Source organism: Rhinopithecus bieti, unplaced genomic scaffold (assembly GCF_001698545.2).
Source record: "Rhinopithecus bieti isolate Rb0 unplaced genomic scaffold, ASM169854v2 scaffold_16834, whole genome shotgun sequence".
Taxonomy (NCBI): Eukaryota; Metazoa; Chordata; class Mammalia; order Primates; family Cercopithecidae; genus Rhinopithecus; species Rhinopithecus bieti.
Genome location: NW_016809297.1, coordinates 3,732,050 through 3,753,461, shown reverse-complemented (window position 1 = coordinate 3,753,461; position 21,412 = coordinate 3,732,050). Strand labels below are relative to the sequence as shown.

The 21,412-nt window shown below is 34.7% G+C and overlaps 1 protein-coding gene across 3 annotated transcripts in view; it reads right to left on the bottom strand.

Moving 5' to 3' along the window:
- The window catches only part of DGKB (diacylglycerol kinase beta), a 780,654-nt gene that overhangs the window by 171,288 nt on the left and 587,954 nt on the right, over positions 1-21,412 (bottom strand). For all 3 annotated transcript variants that reach the window (XM_017889062.1, XM_017889064.1, XM_017889063.1), the window contains one exon: positions 17,235-17,430. In XM_017889062.1, the coding sequence (XP_017744551.1) occupies positions 17,235-17,430 (196 nt within the window). The remainder of the gene's footprint in view (positions 1-17,234; positions 17,431-21,412) is intronic.

The window sequence follows — 21,412 nt, the reverse complement described above, 5'->3', positions numbered from 1 at the left end:
GGGGTACAGTGGCAGGGATGAGTAGGTATGACAGACAGTATATGACCCAAAGCTTAATATATCTACTATCTGACACTACAGGAAAAGGTTTCTGATCCCTACTGTGGAATATGGAGTTCAGAAATAAATAAACTCATAAATAGAAACTTGGGATTAAGATTATGTTACCACTGAGTAGTAGGTGTAGGAGTCTTTTCAATAAATAATGCTGGGTCAGTTGGATAATTACATGAAAAAAGAAATTATTCTTGATCTCAATTTAAACCAGGCACAAAAATCAATTCCATCTTAATGTTAAAGTTAAGCAGATAAAGCTTCTCAAAAATATAGCAGATGTTCAAAATTATTTTAAATACTACAGATAAAAGCAATAAGAAAAAAGTAATAAATTGATACATTGGACTTTAATAAAATTAAGATGTTCTGATGTTTAAGACTTTGTAAACTACAGGCAAGGCACACAGTGAAACAATATATTTGTAACCCATAGAGACAACAAAAGATTCTAATTCCTTCAAATATAAATAATATATGATACCAGTTAAAAAATAGGCAAAAGACTTGGGCAGATATTTCACAAAAGAAAATGTCCAAATGATCTGGTCACATAAAATGCTGTTTCACATCATTAGTCATCAGAAAATGCATATTTACAGAACAGTAAATTAGGATGCCTAAATCAAAAAGACTCATCATTCAAAGTATTGGACAGGATGTAAAGCAGCAATAGCCCTTGTCCACTGCTGATTGTAGCGCAAATCAGTATAATCACTTTTAGTAGTGTCTACTATAGCTGAACATGCACATACCTTATGACCCAGCAATTTTTATTATTCAATTTATACCTAGAAAAACAAATAATGTTCAATGATAATGTTCATAGCAGTAAATTAGTAATAGCTTCCCACTGGAAAAAACTGCATACTCATAAAATGAATACTGTAAAATAATGAAAATATGGAATTTAAAAGGCCAGACACAAATGAATATATGCTATATCATTCTACTATAAAATATAAAAATGGGAAACATTTATTCATAGTGAAAAAAGTCAGCATATTGAGTAGGGCAAGTGAACTAGGGGTTTCTGTGGTGCTGGTAATGTTCTATTTATTGATCTGAGAGAGTGGTTACATAGGTGTATTGACTGTCAACATGCATTGACAGCACATATAAGACACACACACTTTTCTGCACATATGTTATAGTTTATGACAGCGTTCAGGTTCATTTAAAGGATAACACATAGAGAGGGAGTAGGGAATGGGAGGAGATGGGGTGATATTTTAGACAGGGAATCAGAGACAGCTTCTTCTAAGAGAGCATATTTTAACAATGACCTGTTTTCAGTGATCTGAAAGAAGCAAGTGAGAAGCCATGTGAAGCCACGGAAAGTCATATTAAGATCTGAGATAAGAATATTCTAGGTAGAGAGAATATCAGTGCAAAGGCTTTGAGATGATACCATGTTTGATGTGTTTGATGAGTATCCAAAAGGCTACTTGGGCTTGAGTAGAGTGAGAAGAGTTGTCACAAATTAGATTGGCTGACACATATTAAACTATTGAGTGAATGGCTTATATGAAGATTGACATTTCTGGTCTTGGCATGATTATTTCTTGTTGTCTGTCCATTAAATATACATGAAACATTGTAAAATGGTTTTAAAAAAACCTGTCTATTAGCCTTAGAAAACAACAGATTTAACACCAGAGTAATCACTTCACTCAGTTCAAGAACTGAATTCCATTTCACTAAATCTTCAAAGTCCGGACAAAATCTTTTGTTCATCTTACACAATTCCTAATGAAGGAAAAAGATAGAAACCAGCAGTTAATCAAGATATTAGTTAAGTTGAGGGGAAAATATGTTAATAAAAGCATAATCTCCTCATTTTCTGATCATTTATGGTAAAAGAGCTGTATGCAAATTTTATATATACATAGGAAAGTTTTGGCGGGCACAGTGGCTCATGCCTGTAATCCCGGCACTTTGGGAGGTCAAGGCCGGCAGATCACTGGAGGTCAGGAGTTTAAGACTAGTCTGGCCAACTTGGCAAAATAGTCTCTACTAAAAATATAAAAATTAGTCAGGTATGGTGGCATGCATCTGTAATCCCGGCTACTTGGGAGGCTGAGGCAGAACTGCTTGACCCCAGGAGGCAGAGGTTGTACTGAGCCAAGATTGCACCACTGCACTCCAGCCTGGGTAAAAGAATGAGACTCTATCTCAAAAAAAAAAAAAAAAAAAAAAAGAAAAGAAAGAAAGAAAAGAAAAAGGCAAACAAAAGAAAATAAATAAATAAATAATGTCAGATTTAAGACACGACACCAGCAGCAATGGAAACCGAACAATAGAAAATCATTCTTTCAAGGACTTATTTCTCTTAAAGACATAATTATCTAGGGTTGTCCATGAAGAATGAGCAACGTCATATGAGGTGGAAGCTCATTACCAGGTGGCAAAAAACAATAATTATACTTTCTACATTTTCTAAGAACCTAGACATACTGCACTTTACCCTGTGATGTTTTCCTTTTTAATTTAAAAATAGCAGCATCAACAATCACTACCAAGAATAAAACAATAACACACGCGAGAACAAGATACATATTCAAAGTCTTGAGACCTCACAGTTTCCCTGAGAGTTGCGGGTGTCCTGCAATGAGACAAGAGTTCTGCCTAAAAACAGTTGCTTCAGAAGCAGGAGACACTAAACTTTAAACAAAATCATAGAACTCTTTCAACCTTCCCTCTCGTATTGAGTCTATGTTAAAGCGTCATAAATCTTGTTGACAGTTATTGCCACATCTATTGGCACGCAGTCAGCATCTGTTTGAAAAGAGTTTTGCAGCTTAGGTAGGGCCCCATTACCTGTTCTCTGTTTTCTCTTACACTTTATTTTCACCCCGCAAGCCACACCTCACATTAATTTCTTAGGCAGCCTGTACTTTCCCTTACAGCCACTTAGACAGTGCTCTTACGAACAGCTCTGTGCATCACCAGAAATGCATTGCACCTCTAGGGGGAAATCAGAAATTTAAGAGCAACAGGTACAACCTGAACTATTTGCTGAGGTGACGTGGTCTCTGCTTATAGATCAGTGAGGGTCCTCATGGTGATTAGGTTATGTGGTTCCGAGGGAATCAGTGCTGTTGGCCAATACAATCTTAAGAAAGTGAGCGATGTAGATGTGCAACGGAAGGGAAAGCAGTAAGAAAATACGATATCCCACGATTCACCATGAAGAAGAAAGCAACAAATGAGTAGACGAGACAGTAAGAAATTACCTGCATAAATAAGGCGTTCTAATCATCCCAATACCTGAAAAGAGTGAACTTTAGTCAACTTTTATTGGGACAAACATTTTAATAGGAATTGCCCCTTTCTTCAGAAAGGATGATTAAAACACATCATAAATCAAAGCTGGACCAGAAAGCAGTCAGAACCTAATTCTTCATTAAAACTGATTTAAAGATGTCCAGTCATGAGGACTCTACTACTTTAATCACAACTTTTTAGAAAACTTAAAATTTTCCATAAACTAAAAAATGGATCATATTTATTTTTATTCTTCTGTGGTGCCAGAACTCATTTCTATAAGGGCTACTGGTGCACAGTTAGAAAATGGCCCCTTCACTTCTGCAGTAAATGTGGGCTATATGTTTGGATGTGCTTCAAATATTCTAGATGGGTAGCTTTGTGCATATTTTAAATTTTACAGAGTATTATCTTATATTTCTACTTAATCATTGTTTAAAATGTAGAGTTGTAAAAATCACACAAGGAGGTAGAAAAGTCAGAAATGTTTATGTCCATTTATATAGGTTATGAGACAGACGTGGCCAAAGATAATTAGATCACAGATTTCTTTTTTGTTTTTAACAAAAAAGCACCAGACTCAAAGAGTGAGCAGCAGCAAGGCTTGTTGCAAAGAGCAACAAAACAAAGACACCACAAACTACAACACGAACTCCCTGGGTTACTGCTGCTAGCGCCCATGTCCTGTTTTTATTCCCTTATCTGGCCCCACCCACATCCTGCTGATTGGTCCATTTTACAGAGAGCTGATTGGTCCATTTTACAGAGAGCTCATTGGTCTGTTTTACAGAGAGATGATTGTTCTGTTTTGACAGAGTGCTGATTGGTGTGTTTACAAACCTTTAGCTAGACACAGAGCGCTGATTGGTGCGTTACAATCCTTTAGCTAGACAGAAAACTTCTCCAAGTCCCCACCTGTCCTAGAAGCCCAGCTGGCTTGACCTCTCACTGGCACCCATGGTGAGACTTTGCAGCACCTAGCCCAGGCGCTGCGGCAGCCCAGAGGGAGTTCGTCGCCAGCTGGCCGCACCGAGTGTGGTCCGCTGAGCCTGCGCCCACCCAGAACCCGCACCTGCCGCGAGCGCCACACACACCTCCGGCTCCTGCCCACCTCCCGGTGAGCAGAGGGAACCGGATCTGGCCTCGGCCAGACCCAGAGAGGGGTCTCCACAGCTCAGCGGCGGGCTGAAGGGCTTCTCGAGCATCGTCAGAGCGGACGACAAGGCCGAGGAGGCGACAAGAGCGAGCGAGGGCTGCTGGCACGTTGTCACCTCTCACTTATAGTGCACAAAACTAAAAGCTGTGTGTAGGAAACACAGTAGCCCTTAATGTCCATGTCAAAAGTCTTCCCTATCAGCGGCTACTACGTGGAAAAGAAAGTTGAAGGAAGGCAGCCTGGGTAAGTTGAGCATTCTGATAAACCAGTTGGTATGATACTAATTTGCTCTTTTTTTCCCTTGCCCGTGGAATATGATAACTCATTTTTATCATGCACCTTTGGGAAGACTGAAAACCAAAAAATACCAAAAGAAAAGTCAATACAGTCTTAGAATTAATGTCTTCCCACCCAAGCTACTGTGTTCTGGTGCATGAGTCAGGTGCAGCAGTGCTACAAGGGTCAACCGAGAAGAGTGGGTTGTTCAACTACTGTGGCAGGAATCACCATAGAGTGGACATTCTCACCTGGAGGAGGACTAGTAATGAAATCTGAAGAAAACATTATTCTCAAGAGATTGTACTAGTGGAAGAAAAAAAAAATAAGACAAAAGACGGAATTCCCTTCTCCTGACTACATTTCCATCCTCCTTTCCTTTGGGGTAATGGCGTAATGATTTGTTTTCTTGGAGAACCTTGTTTTGTTGTTTCCTACTATCAGTTTCCTCTGCAAAACAAAAACACCCCTGAACCCGCCTTCCTCTTGAAGTGGTACTTTGCATGCCTGATTTTCTGATTAGGGCTTCCAAAATAATTTGTGTTCAAGTATGTTTTTATTCCATGCTTCATTTTGATAATCTACATGTCCATTATTAGCCTGTCCCCATTAACAAAATAAGTACACATGCAAACACACACACTCTATTACAACACATATACACTAGACATACCTGAGTACTCACTAGTAAATACTCATGTGTACTAAAGTCTACCACAGGGGTTTCAAATGTCAGTTGTGTTTTTTAGTTTAATTCAACTTTTATATCTATAGTAATTCATTTATTTCAGTTTTGATTTTTTTTTTAATGTTTTGGACAACAGAATGGCTCTTGAATTGCAAAGGAAGTTAAATTTCAGTATCTACCATAAACAGCACATTCATTTCATTCCTCAAGAATGAAAACACCTGTTATAGTTCCTTTTTGATTGCTGACTTTTATATGAAAATTTGGATGAAAAGTAATGTTTACAAAGATAACATATAAAATATGCAGAAGACAAACAGCAGAAATGAGAAACAAAAAAAAAAGCAAACAAATTTAAAATAGTTTATCTTTACAAAACAATTACAATAAGGAATTTATTGAAAACCTTTGGAAGAAACTGTTTCCAGTAATTTAAAAGAAACAGAAAATGTATTAACAAAGAATTGAAAATGATATCTAACTACACAAAGGTATAAAATATCCAACTCAAAACACCACTGTTAATATATCAGTATATTTTAGTTAACATACTTTTAAAATGAGACACGCAGACTACTTCATTGCATATCTAAGAGCTCCTCAAATCCTACACACATTGTAAATTGTTAAATTTGATACAATTACTGTCTTTTTAAAATCAAAAGAATATTTTCATACTTTTAGACTGAGTAAAAGATGCATTGACTCCTTGCTTCCCACTAGACTCACTAGATATTCTGATACTGCACTTGTGGTGAGCTGGCCAGAGTGATGTCATGAAAAAAAGACAAAAATACCGAGGACATTTGGGGAAAAAAGTATTTATCATCAAGTATAAAAGTTTTTGTAAAGCCATCACTGATTAACACGGTATTTCATTTTGCTCAATTACTTACTAGAGAAATGTATAAGTAGTATCTTCAGTTACTTGCAAGTGACCATAATTAGGTTATTTCATGGCAAAAACACGTTAAAATATGAAATGACTTCTCAAACCTATTTTATATGGAAGTCACATTTTATGCACATGACTTTTAATTTTGAATAAAACGTTTTATCACAAATTCCATGAAACATTCTTGCAGTAAATCTAAAAATGGAATGTTCTCTGATAACTAGTTGACTTTCCATTTCTTACTATTCTTCTAACAGGATATTCTGAAAATTTGAATATCATAGACTTAGTAAGAAAATATGTTTTATGTAGCTTTTTGGGTTAAGAAGCATTAGTAGGAAAGCAAGTCAGTGTGCTAAGGGCTTTAATAATCAGAAGAGAGATGCATTTATATATTCTGCAAAATAAAATTATTTAATGTTCTTTGCTATTCAGTATTTTGAAAATATTGTTTGTGTTTTATTCACAAAATTCAGTTTTACAAATAGCAGCTGATTTTTTATTAAACCAGAGCGAAATTACTGATTTCAGTATTAATAGTTAGCTTTGACATGTTTAAAAAGGGTAGAAAGTACTTAATAGACCTGTCTTCAACTCTGAAATGAACAACTGCTCAGGGAAATGGAATTGTTCAAAGATACATTTTCTTTCTGCCAATCTGTGAAATATAATATAATTATTCTCTTCTAATGAATCTCTCAACGAGGAGTAATCTTTCAGAGCCTGAGCAGGTAAAATATAATGATAATGGAAACAGCTTTGTAAATAAAAGGATGAAATGAGATTGTTATTTTGTGCCATATTATGGGATAATTGAAATAACAGTGCAGCGTTCATCAGGTATTTGAACTTTATAAAAAATGCTCCCCAGGGCTATTTTAAATTAGTCATGTTTATCCATGTAGATTTGTATTCTTCCTGCAAATGTCTGTCACCTTATGATATTCAGATGTCAATACTTAATCTGATTAATATCTGATACTGTACAACAGCTAACAAACCTTGCCTAAAGCAGACATTAAAATAATAACCTGAGTTGATAACCTCAAATTTATTAAAAGAAGAACAATGGAACTATTTTCATTAAGCCAAGAAAATGATTACTCTCAGTGTGGTGGAACTCGTGAACTATATGAGCTTCTATGTATTTCCACGAAACAGAATGGCTTCACACTTCCAAGGAGCTACTATTCATGTGATAATTAGCTCTATATAATAAAAGGCCATATTCATGGAAACTAAACTCATGGCAGTGGAACTCCAGTGGTTAGCTGCTTTGTTTAATTCAGATTCATACAGCTCAAATACTAGTAGATGATGAGACTTGATTTTTCAAGAAACAAGTTTCTTTGCAGTTCACTGGACCCTCCTAGCACCCTTCTTAGATAAATGTGTGCAAGAAGAATCAAGTGCTAGAGTGTGGCCATTATATCACATCCATTAAAGTTATTAGAAAACAAAATATAAATAAAGAAGGTAAAATAAAAGCCTGATATCTCTTCTGGTATAACTTTAAATTGCTGGTGAGATGTCATTTCACAAAATGGTACAATTGAAGTTTTATTCTCAATTAGGTTATAGTGTTTCTCAGTTATTATTCTCTATCTGGAGGAACAAGAAAAAATGGTTTTTAATATCAATAAAAAAGTAACTATGACTTATGTTTCATACTTTCTGTAATTGATTTCATGTCTTTTAATAGTTTTTTAATGCTTATGTTATTTAAAATCCTCCCCAATTTATTGTCAGATATCCTGATGATAGAAAAAAAAATTGTAATTTTCTGGGGAGCTATCTACCACCTTAGCTTCAAATCATTACCCTCAAAGAGCGAGATTGCTATCAAGCTTCATATTTAGGAAATTTGTATGGATTCATATTTGGAAACTTTATGTGTCTACTATTAGAAGGTATACTCTATATGTGTTATTTAATTACTTGAGCATTATATTATCAGGCAATATTTATTTAGTTTGGAAATCTGTTTTATATTTCTACCACTGCGTATGTTAAATTGACTTAAAGTTAAGATGCAGACTTACTCTAGGTAGGTGATCTGCCACTATTTTCAATAGACAGAGGACTGGACAACTGTGCCACAGAAACAAATAAGATGATAATTTTACACTGATATCAGATGTCAGGGTCTACAGAACATACCCATTAAAGCATTTGTATTTTCTAATCTTGTCTGCAGTTGCAAAAATCAATGGCTAGAAATATAGAAGGGTTTTAGAATAGCATGTAGAATTTTGAAAATAAACAAGGTATATTCTTCTTCAGAAGTTATACAAGATTAACAATCTGAGCCTTAATTAAAATCCGGAGTTAACACATTCATTTCCTTTTTCCCTTGCAACTATTAAATTGATTAATAAACCGTATATGTTTCAAAATGCGACTGATGCTAAAACTCATTTTCTTGTTTCCCTACATTCATTAGGTGATAGAAAGTTGCTCATTATTCTGCCATTCCTGTGTACCTTTTTGGATTTTGTCCATTTTCCTAATTTCAACTTCTTTTCAGGAATGAAGAAGTTGATGATCAATTGTGATGATTTCATTTATGTACTGGAAAACACCACTTTTCTGTTTAAATGATTACTTATCTGTTACATTTAATTTAAAATGGCTTTGCAGTCCTACCAATTCTACTGTAAAAGTTATAGTATTATACTGCTTGTCAGATTTTGTTTTAAAATTATACTGCACATCAGATTTTAAAATTTTACTGTTGAACAAGGGGAAAGGGGACAATAATGATGGTCATGAAAAGGTAATTTGTATAGCTTCAGAAGGGATATGAGAATATATTCTAAATATTGTTATCTACTGGCTCAGTTCCTCTAAAATATTATTCATATTTCTAGTTTGTGCTTTTTAAATTTCTAGGAGCTACCAGTGTCTGCAGTTTTTACAGTATTATGACAAATAGAAATTTCATTAATGCTTCTCGATAATGTATATGCTTTTATAGGATAGCCAAACAAAAGATAAGAGTACCTGGTATTATATATTGAAAATATTTTATTTTACATTTTAGAAATATGCCTTATATTTTCTAATTTCTTTTTATTACTTTTTACAAACTTTAAAATTATAACTTGAAAAAAATCTTAGAGCCATCACATTAAGAAACCCAGGTATATGATGTAATCTTAAATTTAACAGCAATTTTGATATTTAGTCTTATTAAGCATGTGCTATTATTTGCATTAACATTGCTAAAAAATTTCAAAGGAGGCAGTTTAAAAACATAGTTAGGAACTCATTTTGAAACATCTACTTAAAGGTTACTAGGTAGCAAATGTTTGGATCTATCTATTTTCAACCAATGAAAATATCATGGTATTAGTGTATGCATATATTTTTGTGAAATGGAGCATCTCAAATGCCATTATCTTTTTCAACAATTCTCACAACCAGGTATAATAATGCTGCATGAAATCCTTTTCTCGTTTCTAAATTTAATTGATTTAATCACTGAAATTAAATGCTTGGAAATTGTTCTGCTTGCCGGTGTTCGAAAGCCAAATATATCATCTACAGTTCTAAAATGAATATTGCATTTATATTTAGACAACTTAAAACACTGCTTTCTAAATTACCCTAAATAACCCATAGAAATGTCTAGAAAAGTTGATAATAATGGATGACAAATGTCCATTGCCATCAACTTTCAAATAAGAATAACTTTTACAAGGTTTACAAAGTGTGAGAATCTTAATATTGAAATACTTCGTACAATTATCTGGATAATATAATGTAAAGCACACATAGATGAATCTCATTTCTTCCAGCATTCACCACCAGTGAGCTCTTCCAAAACTCATCTTTAAAGATGAAGACATTGGAGCTAGAAACCATATTTTTTTTTTTTTTATGTATACTTTAAGTTCTAGGGTACATGTGCATAACGTGCAGAGGGTTTGTTAAATGGTATCACTTATGGCCCCATGTTAGGTGGTGCTGGCACCCATCAACTCGTCACACCCTCAATTCATCATGTTATATCATGGTATAACTCCCCAGTGCAATCCTCCTCCTCCCCCTCCCCTCCCTAATGATAGGCCCCAGTGCGCTGATGTTCCCCTTCCCGAGTCCAAGTGATCTCATTGGTTCAGGTTTCCCTATGCTTGGGAGAACATGCGGTGGTTTGGTTTTCTGTTCTTGTGATAGTTTGCTAAGAATGATGGTAGAAACCATATTTATCTTCAGAAGCAAAAGAAATTTAAGTTTTGCCAAGCTTTCACAGACATCAGCTTATTTATTCTCTTTGATCAATTTGGTTTGTATTGCTTTGTTTTGCTTTTCTTCATAATTTCTGGGAGTTAACAAAATTAATAGTAATAAAGTCACTTGAGTAGAGAGACTCCTTGACAGCCAGTCAGATACACAGTCTCTCCCAACAGTGCACAGAGAGATCAAATAGGGTGGGATGAGGATATGTTTGGTGCAAAGTGTATGGAAAAGTTTGTTCTGGGGAAAATGATACATAGTAAATTTTATCCAAGATGATGAAGAATAAAAACAATGTTTACAGTAAAGTATTTCCACGTGGGGTTACTTATTTGATTTTTTTTTTTTTTGGCCTAAGTTTTTCCATGAGAGATATTAGCTAGCATTATTAACTAGGCATTTGCTACGTACTGGCCCCTATTCTAAGCTTCTAATCTGGCCTATCTTTTCTCATTCTCACAGTCACCATATGAGGAAGGCATCATTCTTTGTGCCCATTTTAGAGATAGGGAGATTAAAGTACAAGGAGATGAGGTTACTTGCCCAAAGTTGTCCAGATAAGCAGCAGAGTTGGGGTTTGAGCCCAGCCACTGGAATCTGGTGGCTGCACCAAGAACCATGAACACTATGCCACCTTTGTGAAATGCATAGAAGTGATTAAACTAAGTATTCCCACATGGGGCTATGCAGACACTATCAAGGTGGTGAAAACTGTAACAGCTGAATGTAGTTTTCTAAACTTCAGTCTTTCTGACTTCACCTTCACCATTTTGGCAATATCTAAGTATCTTCTAAATTATCAGGTAGGTTGTTTTACTCTATTTTTACTTTGATGAATTAATTTTTAAAAGAAATTTTGATTAATATTATGAATGATAGTAAACACCTCAGCATTTCTTACCACAAAGAGAAGACAACTGTAATAGTAAATATGAAACCATTAAACTTTTAAAATTTTCATCCATGTACCCACTAACCTATCTCATTTTCCATCAGTGGAGTCCTTGCTGGGTTTTGGGAAATTCTGCCCGAAGAAAAGAGTAGCTGTTAAATGTGAATGAAATCACTGAAACTTGTCTGGACAATATAATATGTTAATTAGTTTTTAAATAAACTTTTGCATGATGGGTACCTGGACAGTTGTATCCATATGCAGGGTAGACAGTCACCTACTTAATGAGGTTTCAGGCAGAAAGTCCAGCTGCTCCCTTAGCTTCTGGCAAATGTTTGAAACTCTATAATTTGAATATAATTACTTTTGCTCAGTGGTTATCAAACTTTTTAAAGCAGTCAACAACTTAATTTTTAAAAAATCGACATTTTATAAACCAGTAAGTAAAAGAGAACATTGAAATTTTATTTGTGCAAATCCATTTTAGAAGTTCTAATTGCTAACACTCAATACAATCAGTGTGTGAGAGGCCAGGCACGGTGGCTCACGCCTGTAATCTCAGCACTTTGGGAGGCCGAGGAGGGTCAATCGTGAGGTCAGGAGATCGAGACCATCTGGCTAACCCAGTGAAACCTGACTCTACTAAAAATACAAAAACAAAATTAGCTGGGCATGGTGGCGGGTGCCTGTCCCAGCTACTCTGGAGGCTGAGGCAGGAGAAGGGCGTGAACCTGGGAGGTGGAGCTTGCAGTGAACCGAGATGGCGCCACTGCACTCCAGCCTAGGCAACAGAGCGAGACTCCGTCTCAAAACAAAACAAAGTAAGCAAACAACAACAACAAAAAACCCACAATCAATCTGTGAGAATATGGATCTATTTTGATGAAGACAGTTGCATTGCGATAATATCTTATTTTTCATAGATTTCTGCATTTTGTTTTGGTTTTGTGGTATTGGCAATATCCTGATACACACATATATATATAATTAAATAGTATGAATGTGTTGCTTCTCAGCCATATTGAACCATTCTGTTTCCACTACTGAAAACTGGAATAGTTGGATTTGGATCTTCAAAGCTAAATCAATTGGAATAACTAAATTGGTTCATATTCCTTGAGAGGTCCTCACTGTTGGTTAAAAAATACTTTTCAAAAGTGTCTTTTTAACAGAAATTTTCACCTTCGACAAAACAAATTCATGACATAATGATTCTTGCTGTGTCATTGAACTGCAAAGCTTCAATTAGTCAAGTTTATTTTATTCTGTGTACATACCTGAGATGCTCCAATTTCATTTGCTGGCTCCTTACATGCAGTTGTGAGCATGTTTAAATCTTCTCTGATAAAAGTGTACTTGATATATAAGTCAGTACAAAATTATTATTAATATTTGGGGGAGTTAGTTAACTGATACAATTTCTTTATGAAGAAAAATACATCTTACGGTGGTCCACATTTTCATTTAGGTATTGTCACTTTGTTTTCATGTACACTGATTGCCATATGTTGTTTGGTGCTTGTGCCATGCCAAAGTAGCTGAATTTGCTGGCCTTTTAATTGCATGTGGTTCCCATGCACTGTAGTGCTAATGTGCCCATTTGCACGGTATTTCTCATGAAATGTGCAGAAACATATTTTTAAATGTCCATTGCAGATCGACAGACTTTCCAGTGAATGCCAGTTGTTCATTTCTTTATATGCATATACATACGTGTGTGTGTGTGGGTATGTATAACTATCTATATATTCATCTACCTATATAGAGAGAAAAAAGAGGAGGAAGAAAAGAGGAGAAGTTGTTTTGTCTAGTAACACAAGTTAATGATTTGATAACTGTTAATATTATAAATATATTTTTTATTATAGTTTTTTTAATTGTCCCAACATCTGGCAATGAATTTTTTGTTACATTTATTACAGAACTGCTGAAGAATTGCAGTTATAACTCAATGGAATACAGTTTGAAAAATAATGTTTTAGCTGAAGGCCTTTATATCTTTTAAAATGCAAATACCTCTACTTTCATCTGCAATCAGTCATTTATACATTAATGTGAATGAATTTATTAGACATCTTTCTGAGTTTGATTCAGAAGAGGAGGAGAAAAAGATGAACTCAGCTACTGAAAGAGATGGGAAAGATCGAATGTTAAGGCTAAGAGAACTGAAGACTAATTTGGCCTAGTTTGCAGTTTTGCTTCAAGACTATGCCATCTACATATAATACATTTATTTGTATATACAAACACATATGCACAGAAAGAAAATGTCTACTGCATTAGTTGAGTGTGAATGTGAATATGTTTCAGAATTGCATCCAACTATTTTAGAATATTTTGCTGGAATAATGTAATTAAATGAATTACTTATAATTTTGTCAACTCTAAAGTAAAGTCAACAGTAAAATTTCCAACCAATGAACTTATTGAAGATATTCTGATTTTATTATGTGAGTGTCTTCAAAGACTGCAAGCAAATAAATTGTGCATAAGTCCCAGATTATGTATGGTTTAGTATAAATATGGACTTAATGCTCCAAACCTAATCTCATACCTTTGGACTATGATACTTCTTTAAATTAAAATAAAAGAGTAAACTTAAAACAAATTAAATCCTTTCATTGAATAAAATAAGTACATTTATTACATGAATTTAGTTATAAGCTTCCCCATTTTCTCCCCTTCCAAAAGAAACTAAAGTTTATGAAAGCAAGTATCTATTTCAACAGTGTAAAATTTAGTTGAAACTTCTGATGATTTTTTACAGAGGCATATGAGAAACAACGTTAGTTAATATTTTAAGAAAGAACAAGAAGAAATTACATTATTAAGTTTTTCATTTCATTTCATATATTTTCTAACAGTGAAAGTTATTAATTTTATTGTAAGTTAAAAATGAGTTGGACTAGAACCATATTGGCCATATTCATTCTAAAGTCAGTGCTTATAATAATTTTGTGTGAGTTTGAAATACATTTAAATTTGAAATACTGATTGATCCTCATATTTAATACTATTGCTTTGTTTGTTTGTTTGTTTGTTTGTTTGTTTTTTTAGAGACAGAGTCCTTGCTCCATTGTCCAGGCTGGAGTGTAATGACTCAATTATAGCTCACTGCAGTCTTGAACTCCTGGGGTCAAGGGATTGTCCCTCCTCAGCCTTCTGAGTAGTTGGGACTGTAGGCCTGTGTCACCCACTAGGTGCTATTCCACTTCCTCCTTTCCCAGTACGTTGCCTAGGCTGGGCTTGAACTCCCGGCTTCAAGTGATCCTCCTACCTTGGCCTCCCACAGTGTGAGGATTGCATGTGTGAGCCACCATGCCTGCCCTATCGCTGTTTTAATGTCAAGAAATTGAAAACAAAATCAAGTGATAGAAATATTACTATTTAGGAAAGGGGTAAATGTGACTAACTCAGTAGCAAATTTTGTTTTGGGCTATTAAGTATAACATTGAAGAATTAGCAGAATAAATATGAAATCAAAACTTAGAAGCATTTTGAGATACTTTTGGTATTCTGTTGCAAAATATCTCAAAGTGAAAATACTGAAATCGCTAAAAAGAAAAGACTAATATATTACAGGTTTTTAAAAAATATTCAACTCAAAAGGTCATTCTTGGTTCTGAGATTATGTTTATCCTGAAATAATACTAAATCAAAACTATAAGCTAGTCAGTTAAGTCAGGGAACAAAAATTGAGCCTAACATACTTCTGTTTTTGCTCATATAATGACCTTTGAAACCTCTTTGAGCTCTACTGTATTTTAACTTTTTCCCATCTGTGTCCTGAGAAAAATGTATTACTGAGTCACCAGGCCTATATATTCCCACTTCCTCATTTCCCAGTATTTATGGGAAATTGGTTCTAATAGTTCCACAGTAGAAAGCAAGAAGACAGAAAGGGAAGAGAACGCTTTTCCAATAGTTATAGGTGCTGACAGCCTGTGACAATATTTGAGTCTGGTTTATCTGTAGTTTATTCCAAATGTGTGTTCCTGAAAAAAAATCATACAAAGGAGGGTGAGTGAGCCCAGGTAAATGACATGTATGCAGCAGCTCCAGAATGTACAGACATGTGTTTGGGTGAAGCACAGTCGTGTATCTAAGAAATGTTTGGCAACTCGGTGAATGTAGTTGGCAGCTGAGCCATTGAGAATCAATTTGTATAAGTATCGGGAATGTGTAGAATGACATACCAAGTATTGGGATGTAGTGACCAAACAGAAAACTTAACCTGGAAATTATTTTGTATATATTATTTAGTAAAAATAGTTTTAAGGAAGGAAGCAAGGAGTACATATGTACTACCTAATGATACAGCCTACACGATTACAAAAGAGTTTAAGTTTGGTCTTAGTATGATCCTTAAGCTAATTCCAATACTTAGAATTTTCATTACCCTTTTAGAAATCTAATTTTATATTTAAATGTATGTTTAAATACAAATATAAATTAATGTCAATAACTTCTATATAATTATGTTTATTTTCCTCCTCTAATTCATATAGCACAAACCTCTTATTTTTTCTCTATATTTCTCCTTCAAAGTATTATTTTCCTTGATATTTTCATACAGTTATATTTTGAGTATATAATTTTTAATTGACTTGTTATAACCTTGCTTGTACTAATACAGTTCTCCAAGATTACTTACACATTTTAAGGGCATCAAAACCACCTGTCATTGGCAGGCTGTGATAAGCATTTCTTTCAAGAGAATACCTAACACTTTCTCCAGCAATCTTTTTCACTTTCATGGTACCAAATTTTATATAACAGAAGTCACTGCCTGTTACTGAAACTTGAACCAGGTACTCACAAAGACACCAAAACATAAAGCTATTGCCCACCACCATAAAGCCCACCAACCATTTTCTCACTTTATTCTATTTCATTTTTTAGTAATTTATTTATATTAGTCTATTAACACTGAAATCTCTTCATATTTTGTCCTTGGTACACTGAGCTGAGACAATATGTTTTGATTTCTCAGTGTCATCAATAGTATTAGGTAAATTCTAGAAGGTAAAAATGATATTGTAGAATTATATACGTAAACTATTGGGACATGATTAGTTATCAGAATATCACATTGATATCTTAGTTTATAAAATCTTTTAAGAATTAGCTATCATGTCCCAATGAGAACTATATTATAATAGAGTTGAAAATTCTGACCCATAGTTAGTATAGTCTATTTTTTTAGGTCTTTGCTCTCTGTTTCCCAGGTCTCCTACTTGTTGTTAGAACTTTCTGGAAAAATTCAGCAGACAACCAAAATTTATCATGGGATATTTAAACATTCTGTTATATGTGGTACTTAGAACAACAGCTATGTAAAATAGCTTCAATCTCATAGCCTGACCAAAGCATAAAAGAACAAAATCCCTTAAAACACAACCTTAGAAAAGCCTTAACTAAGTCCTTATTCCAGCAACTCAAATGTCCTATTTAAGGCAATCACATTTCAGAAGAGCTTAATGTATAATATCTTCCATTTTATTATCCATGAAATACCCCAAATGTATTCTATTTTCTGTGGGAAGAGCTATATACAAAGAAGAATAATGAAAAATGTAGCCAATTTATACTTGAGTTATAATCTATTGTGATATAAGTTAATCACACATGGGTATCTCATAATATGAAAAATACAACTGTAAAAATATATACATTACTATAGTGCAATGGAAAACTCTTTACTTTTAAAGAAGCCTTTGAAAGCAGGTTAACAAGCAATTTAACAATTAATTGTTAGAAAACTGACCTTGACTTGCAAACTTCAACTCTTTGGCATCTGTGAGGGTGGTCCTTTTGTCAGACCCTTTTTTCTCTATTCGTCGATGACTTCGTCTTTTCTTAGACTCTCCCCAAAGATTGGATCCTCCATGCATGCTTGGTATATTCAAAATAGCAATTCCTTCCAGAGAGATGTTTATTAAATCTATCTGTACTCCATCACACTGATGGGTAAAAAGAAAGAAACAAACAGTAAAATATTTTATCTTTATTTCCCTGATTTCTTCTTTTTCATTTCCTCATCTTTTAATAAGAGCATTGAAATCCATAGTGTTGTCATTTCCACACAAGAACAGTTAAACGCTTACCCTGAGTAATATAAAAGATGAAATAGCCCCTAACATTAACCAGTTATCTCTAGTAGTCCTTAATAATGATCAAATTAAGTCACCAGTATATCTTTGTTTGTAGGAAACCTTTGGGAGAGACTTGTTAGTATCTGCATATATATTTGACCAGCTGCAAATTTCTAATATGTTACACAAAGGTTAATTCTGGAAACTATGGTCAAATTTTAGGAAGAAATTGTGATGATTGCCCCTATTTAGAACCCACTGCAAAGTACTATTGGGGGAAAGTAAAGAAACAAAATTGATGCCTCCTGGTCTCACACCTTTGGGGCAAAGAAAGAGGTAGCTTAAAAGACTTGTTTAAAAAAAAAAGTAAAATTCAAAACAGTGATTCTAAGAGATTTCAATCACACTGAATTTACCAAGGATGACTTCTTGGACTAGATGAAGTCCTAAGCAGATGTCAAAGGCCATGAGAGGCACAGTTGTCCAAATGAATATAGAGGACCAGGCAGATTGAGTGAGGGAAATAGGAGTAGCAGTTAAAAGACCTTCAATCCAGCATGATTTTATAGCTGCTGCAAAATGGGTTTTAAAAAAAGGTTAATAAGCCCAATTTTCTTAAATTCCTGGTGACAAAACACCCTGATAATTATGAAAAATGTAAAATTCACTAACAATGTTTTGTTATATTCAGAGTGGTCACTTTTTAGTTTTTGGGATTTTCCATTCATTTCCACTAATGGTCATATGTGGACAGTGACAAGACTATTCTGTATTTTTAAAATTACTATTTATTCATTTGTCTTCTCTAAAATGCTAGTTATTATTATACATTCTAGAAATTATCCCATTTTCAATTATAAGTGAATATGAAAAGAGATAAAAGCACTTTGTTTTTTAAAGAATTTTGTGAGGGATATGCATTTCCTAAACTGAAATATATTTACAGTGGCGTTATTTCATTTGCTATGTCTTAGTACAGGAAAAGCTATTGACACTAACTTCATCATTTCTCATGGCAGTCATGATTTTTGAACTCAGAAGACACAGCATTCCATGAAAATGGTGAAAACAAACAAAACAAAACAAAAAAAGCCCTCTCTTTTCCACATTCGCCTCATCATACTGAAGCTAGGATTGCATCTTGTTCACCGAAAATAAAACTGTGAAATAAAGAAACACATCTTGAGACTCCTTGGCAGGGGTAGAAACAAATTCTAGAGAAAGTGCCAAGTTTTCATTTAATTTGTTTCAATGAGGGCGAAACCAAGATCTGGATGATGTCCCCTCCCCCCGCCGCCCCGCCAGAAAGCAGTGCTTTTTTCCTCCTTTTCTTGTGCTAAATTAAGATGATTTCTTTTTACTAAAGAATTCTGGTCATGTGTATACTCACTTACCGCTATATATTCTAGATAAACAGATATTAATTTCATAATTAAAAGTAATCTTGTGTAAATACCCTGCAGGCCTCAATGAATCAAACACATACTGTGTGTCAGGCCTCCCACTGTCTTCAAGTGGAATGTACTGGCTGGATAATTAGATAGTACATATTTTTTAACCTTATTTGCATGCATATTATATCTTTTGCACACTGACAAGCAGCAGTAACAACAAAAGTCAGATTACCACAGGGAATTCCCACAAAGAAGTCTTCATTCCTTATAATTTGCAGCCTAAATTAAAATAATTTGATCTTTGACAAGGATGAAATGTCAAGCAGAAGGGGGTCCTCTACAAGCCACGGCCTGTGGCTTCTGAAATCTGCCTAATTTATGTCAGTCACTTCTTAATACATATTTAAGTATTACACGAAAAAGATGATAAATATGCAATCTGACACCTTTGGTATTTCCCTGCTGTTAATTTATAAAGGTCTGGCTTCCCCCAAACTGACTAAAATCATTTAAATAACAGAAGAATCATGAAATAAGCTGGAGTCGGGGCCTGGCTTCCATTTTCACTCAATATTGAACACAGCAGGTAGTACACTAAGACAATTATTTGACTAGGCCTTAGAACCCCACTGTGACAAGTTACTTTCAGAATTAGTGAAGGAGGATTCCTTTGTTCATCTGCAGAAAAGGAGAGCATGTTGCAAAGAGGCTTCTTTAAAGAAAAAAAAAAAAATGAAGCAGCTGAGTTACATGTGACAATTGAAAAACATCAGTGTATGCCATTATTCATGTTTTCACTCTTCAGAGTCTTGTCATGTTTAGTTTTAGGGAAACAGAGTAAGTAGCTCTCTGAGAAGTGAAAAAAAAAATTCTGAAAGAGTCGCAAAGAACAAGGACTGATGAAGAACATTGATGTTCCTTTGAGAGCAGGACAATGTACTTAAATAAATTGCTATTTATTAATGATTTGTTTCCACTTGTTCTTGACCCCAGGCTACCTTCCTCTGTTTGCTTTAACGTTATGTTCATTAGTCTGGAAAATTTCAGTGCTGGTTCTGATGGAGACCAGTAATTGTAGCATACCAGTTGAGTGCATGAAAATAAAAGCTGAGGTGAAGGCTATGAAATATAAACAAGTTATAGTACTGTGTCAGATAATATTTTCATTCCCTTTGAGATTTATGACTTTTAAAAAGGTAGCTACAGAGGAAAAGAATATAAAAGCTTAAAAGCTAACAGCCTCAGTTAGTCAATAAATCCTGAGTATTTTTATTAGGTAGGAAAAAGGTCGTTAACATATAGTACTATGGGAGCTATTTATAGAGTGCAAGGCTGTGATGCCATTGTCCACTCTTTTCAGTTTTAAAATGGAAGATCTTATTCCAGAGACAAATTTGTCTAAAGAAAAGAAGACAGTTTCAGTTTTTCTGCCAATGTGTTTTAATCTTCATGAATAAATGAGTCCTGAGTCACATTGTACAGAGGTGTTAAAAACAAGCTTTATATGTGACTTTAGTGTTTCAGATCCACTTAACATGTCAGTTGATAGGACTATTTAAAACATGTAAAGAACTTTGGAGTGTGGATGGTAAATGTGATGAGATACAATTAATGATAAACTGTAATTTTTTTCCATAGTGGGTCTGATTCTATGTCTATATCAGATAAAAATTTCTATTTTTACTCCATGAAACCTAAAACATTATTTTATAGGTAATTTCGGTATTAGGACACATGGGGCAGAGACTGTGCTTGGGAATTCTGGCTATTGCCTTTAAGAACTCTGTTTTCCAGGTTGCTGAGCAATTGTCTTTTGAATCCTGCTAATTTATTTTGTGTTTTTGATGCTACTCATGCCATTTATTAATTCTCGAGATCATTTAGGTTTCTAGGGGTATTTAATAATTACAATAAATCAGTATTTTGGGATGGAAATTCTTGGCTTTAAAATTTACCATCTTTCCCAGTCTCCCTGTCAACCAAAAGACTGAAATATCTATAGAATAGGCTTTCTTATTCTCTCATTAACTTTGCCCAGTACTCTGTGCAAACTAAACATTCATGAACTCTGTATCTTCAATTCCAAATGCTGACCTGAGTTTCTTAGGCACACATTTCACCCCCTGCCTAAATACTTTAATATAAACATTGGTTTTAAAATATTTTCTTGCCAGGCGCGATGGCTCAAGCCTGTAATCCCAGCACTTTGGGAGGCTGAGACGGGTGGATCACGAGGTCAGGAAATAGAGACCATCCTGGCTAACACGGTGAAACCCCGTCTCTACTAAAAAATACAAAAAAAACTAGCCGGGCGTGGTGGCGGGCGCCTGTAGTCCCAGCTACTCGGGAGGCTGAGGCAGGAGAATGGCATAAACCCGGGAGGCGGAGCTTGCAGTGAGCTGAGATCCGGCCACTGCACTCCAGCCTGGGCGACAGAGCCAGACTCCGTCTCAAAA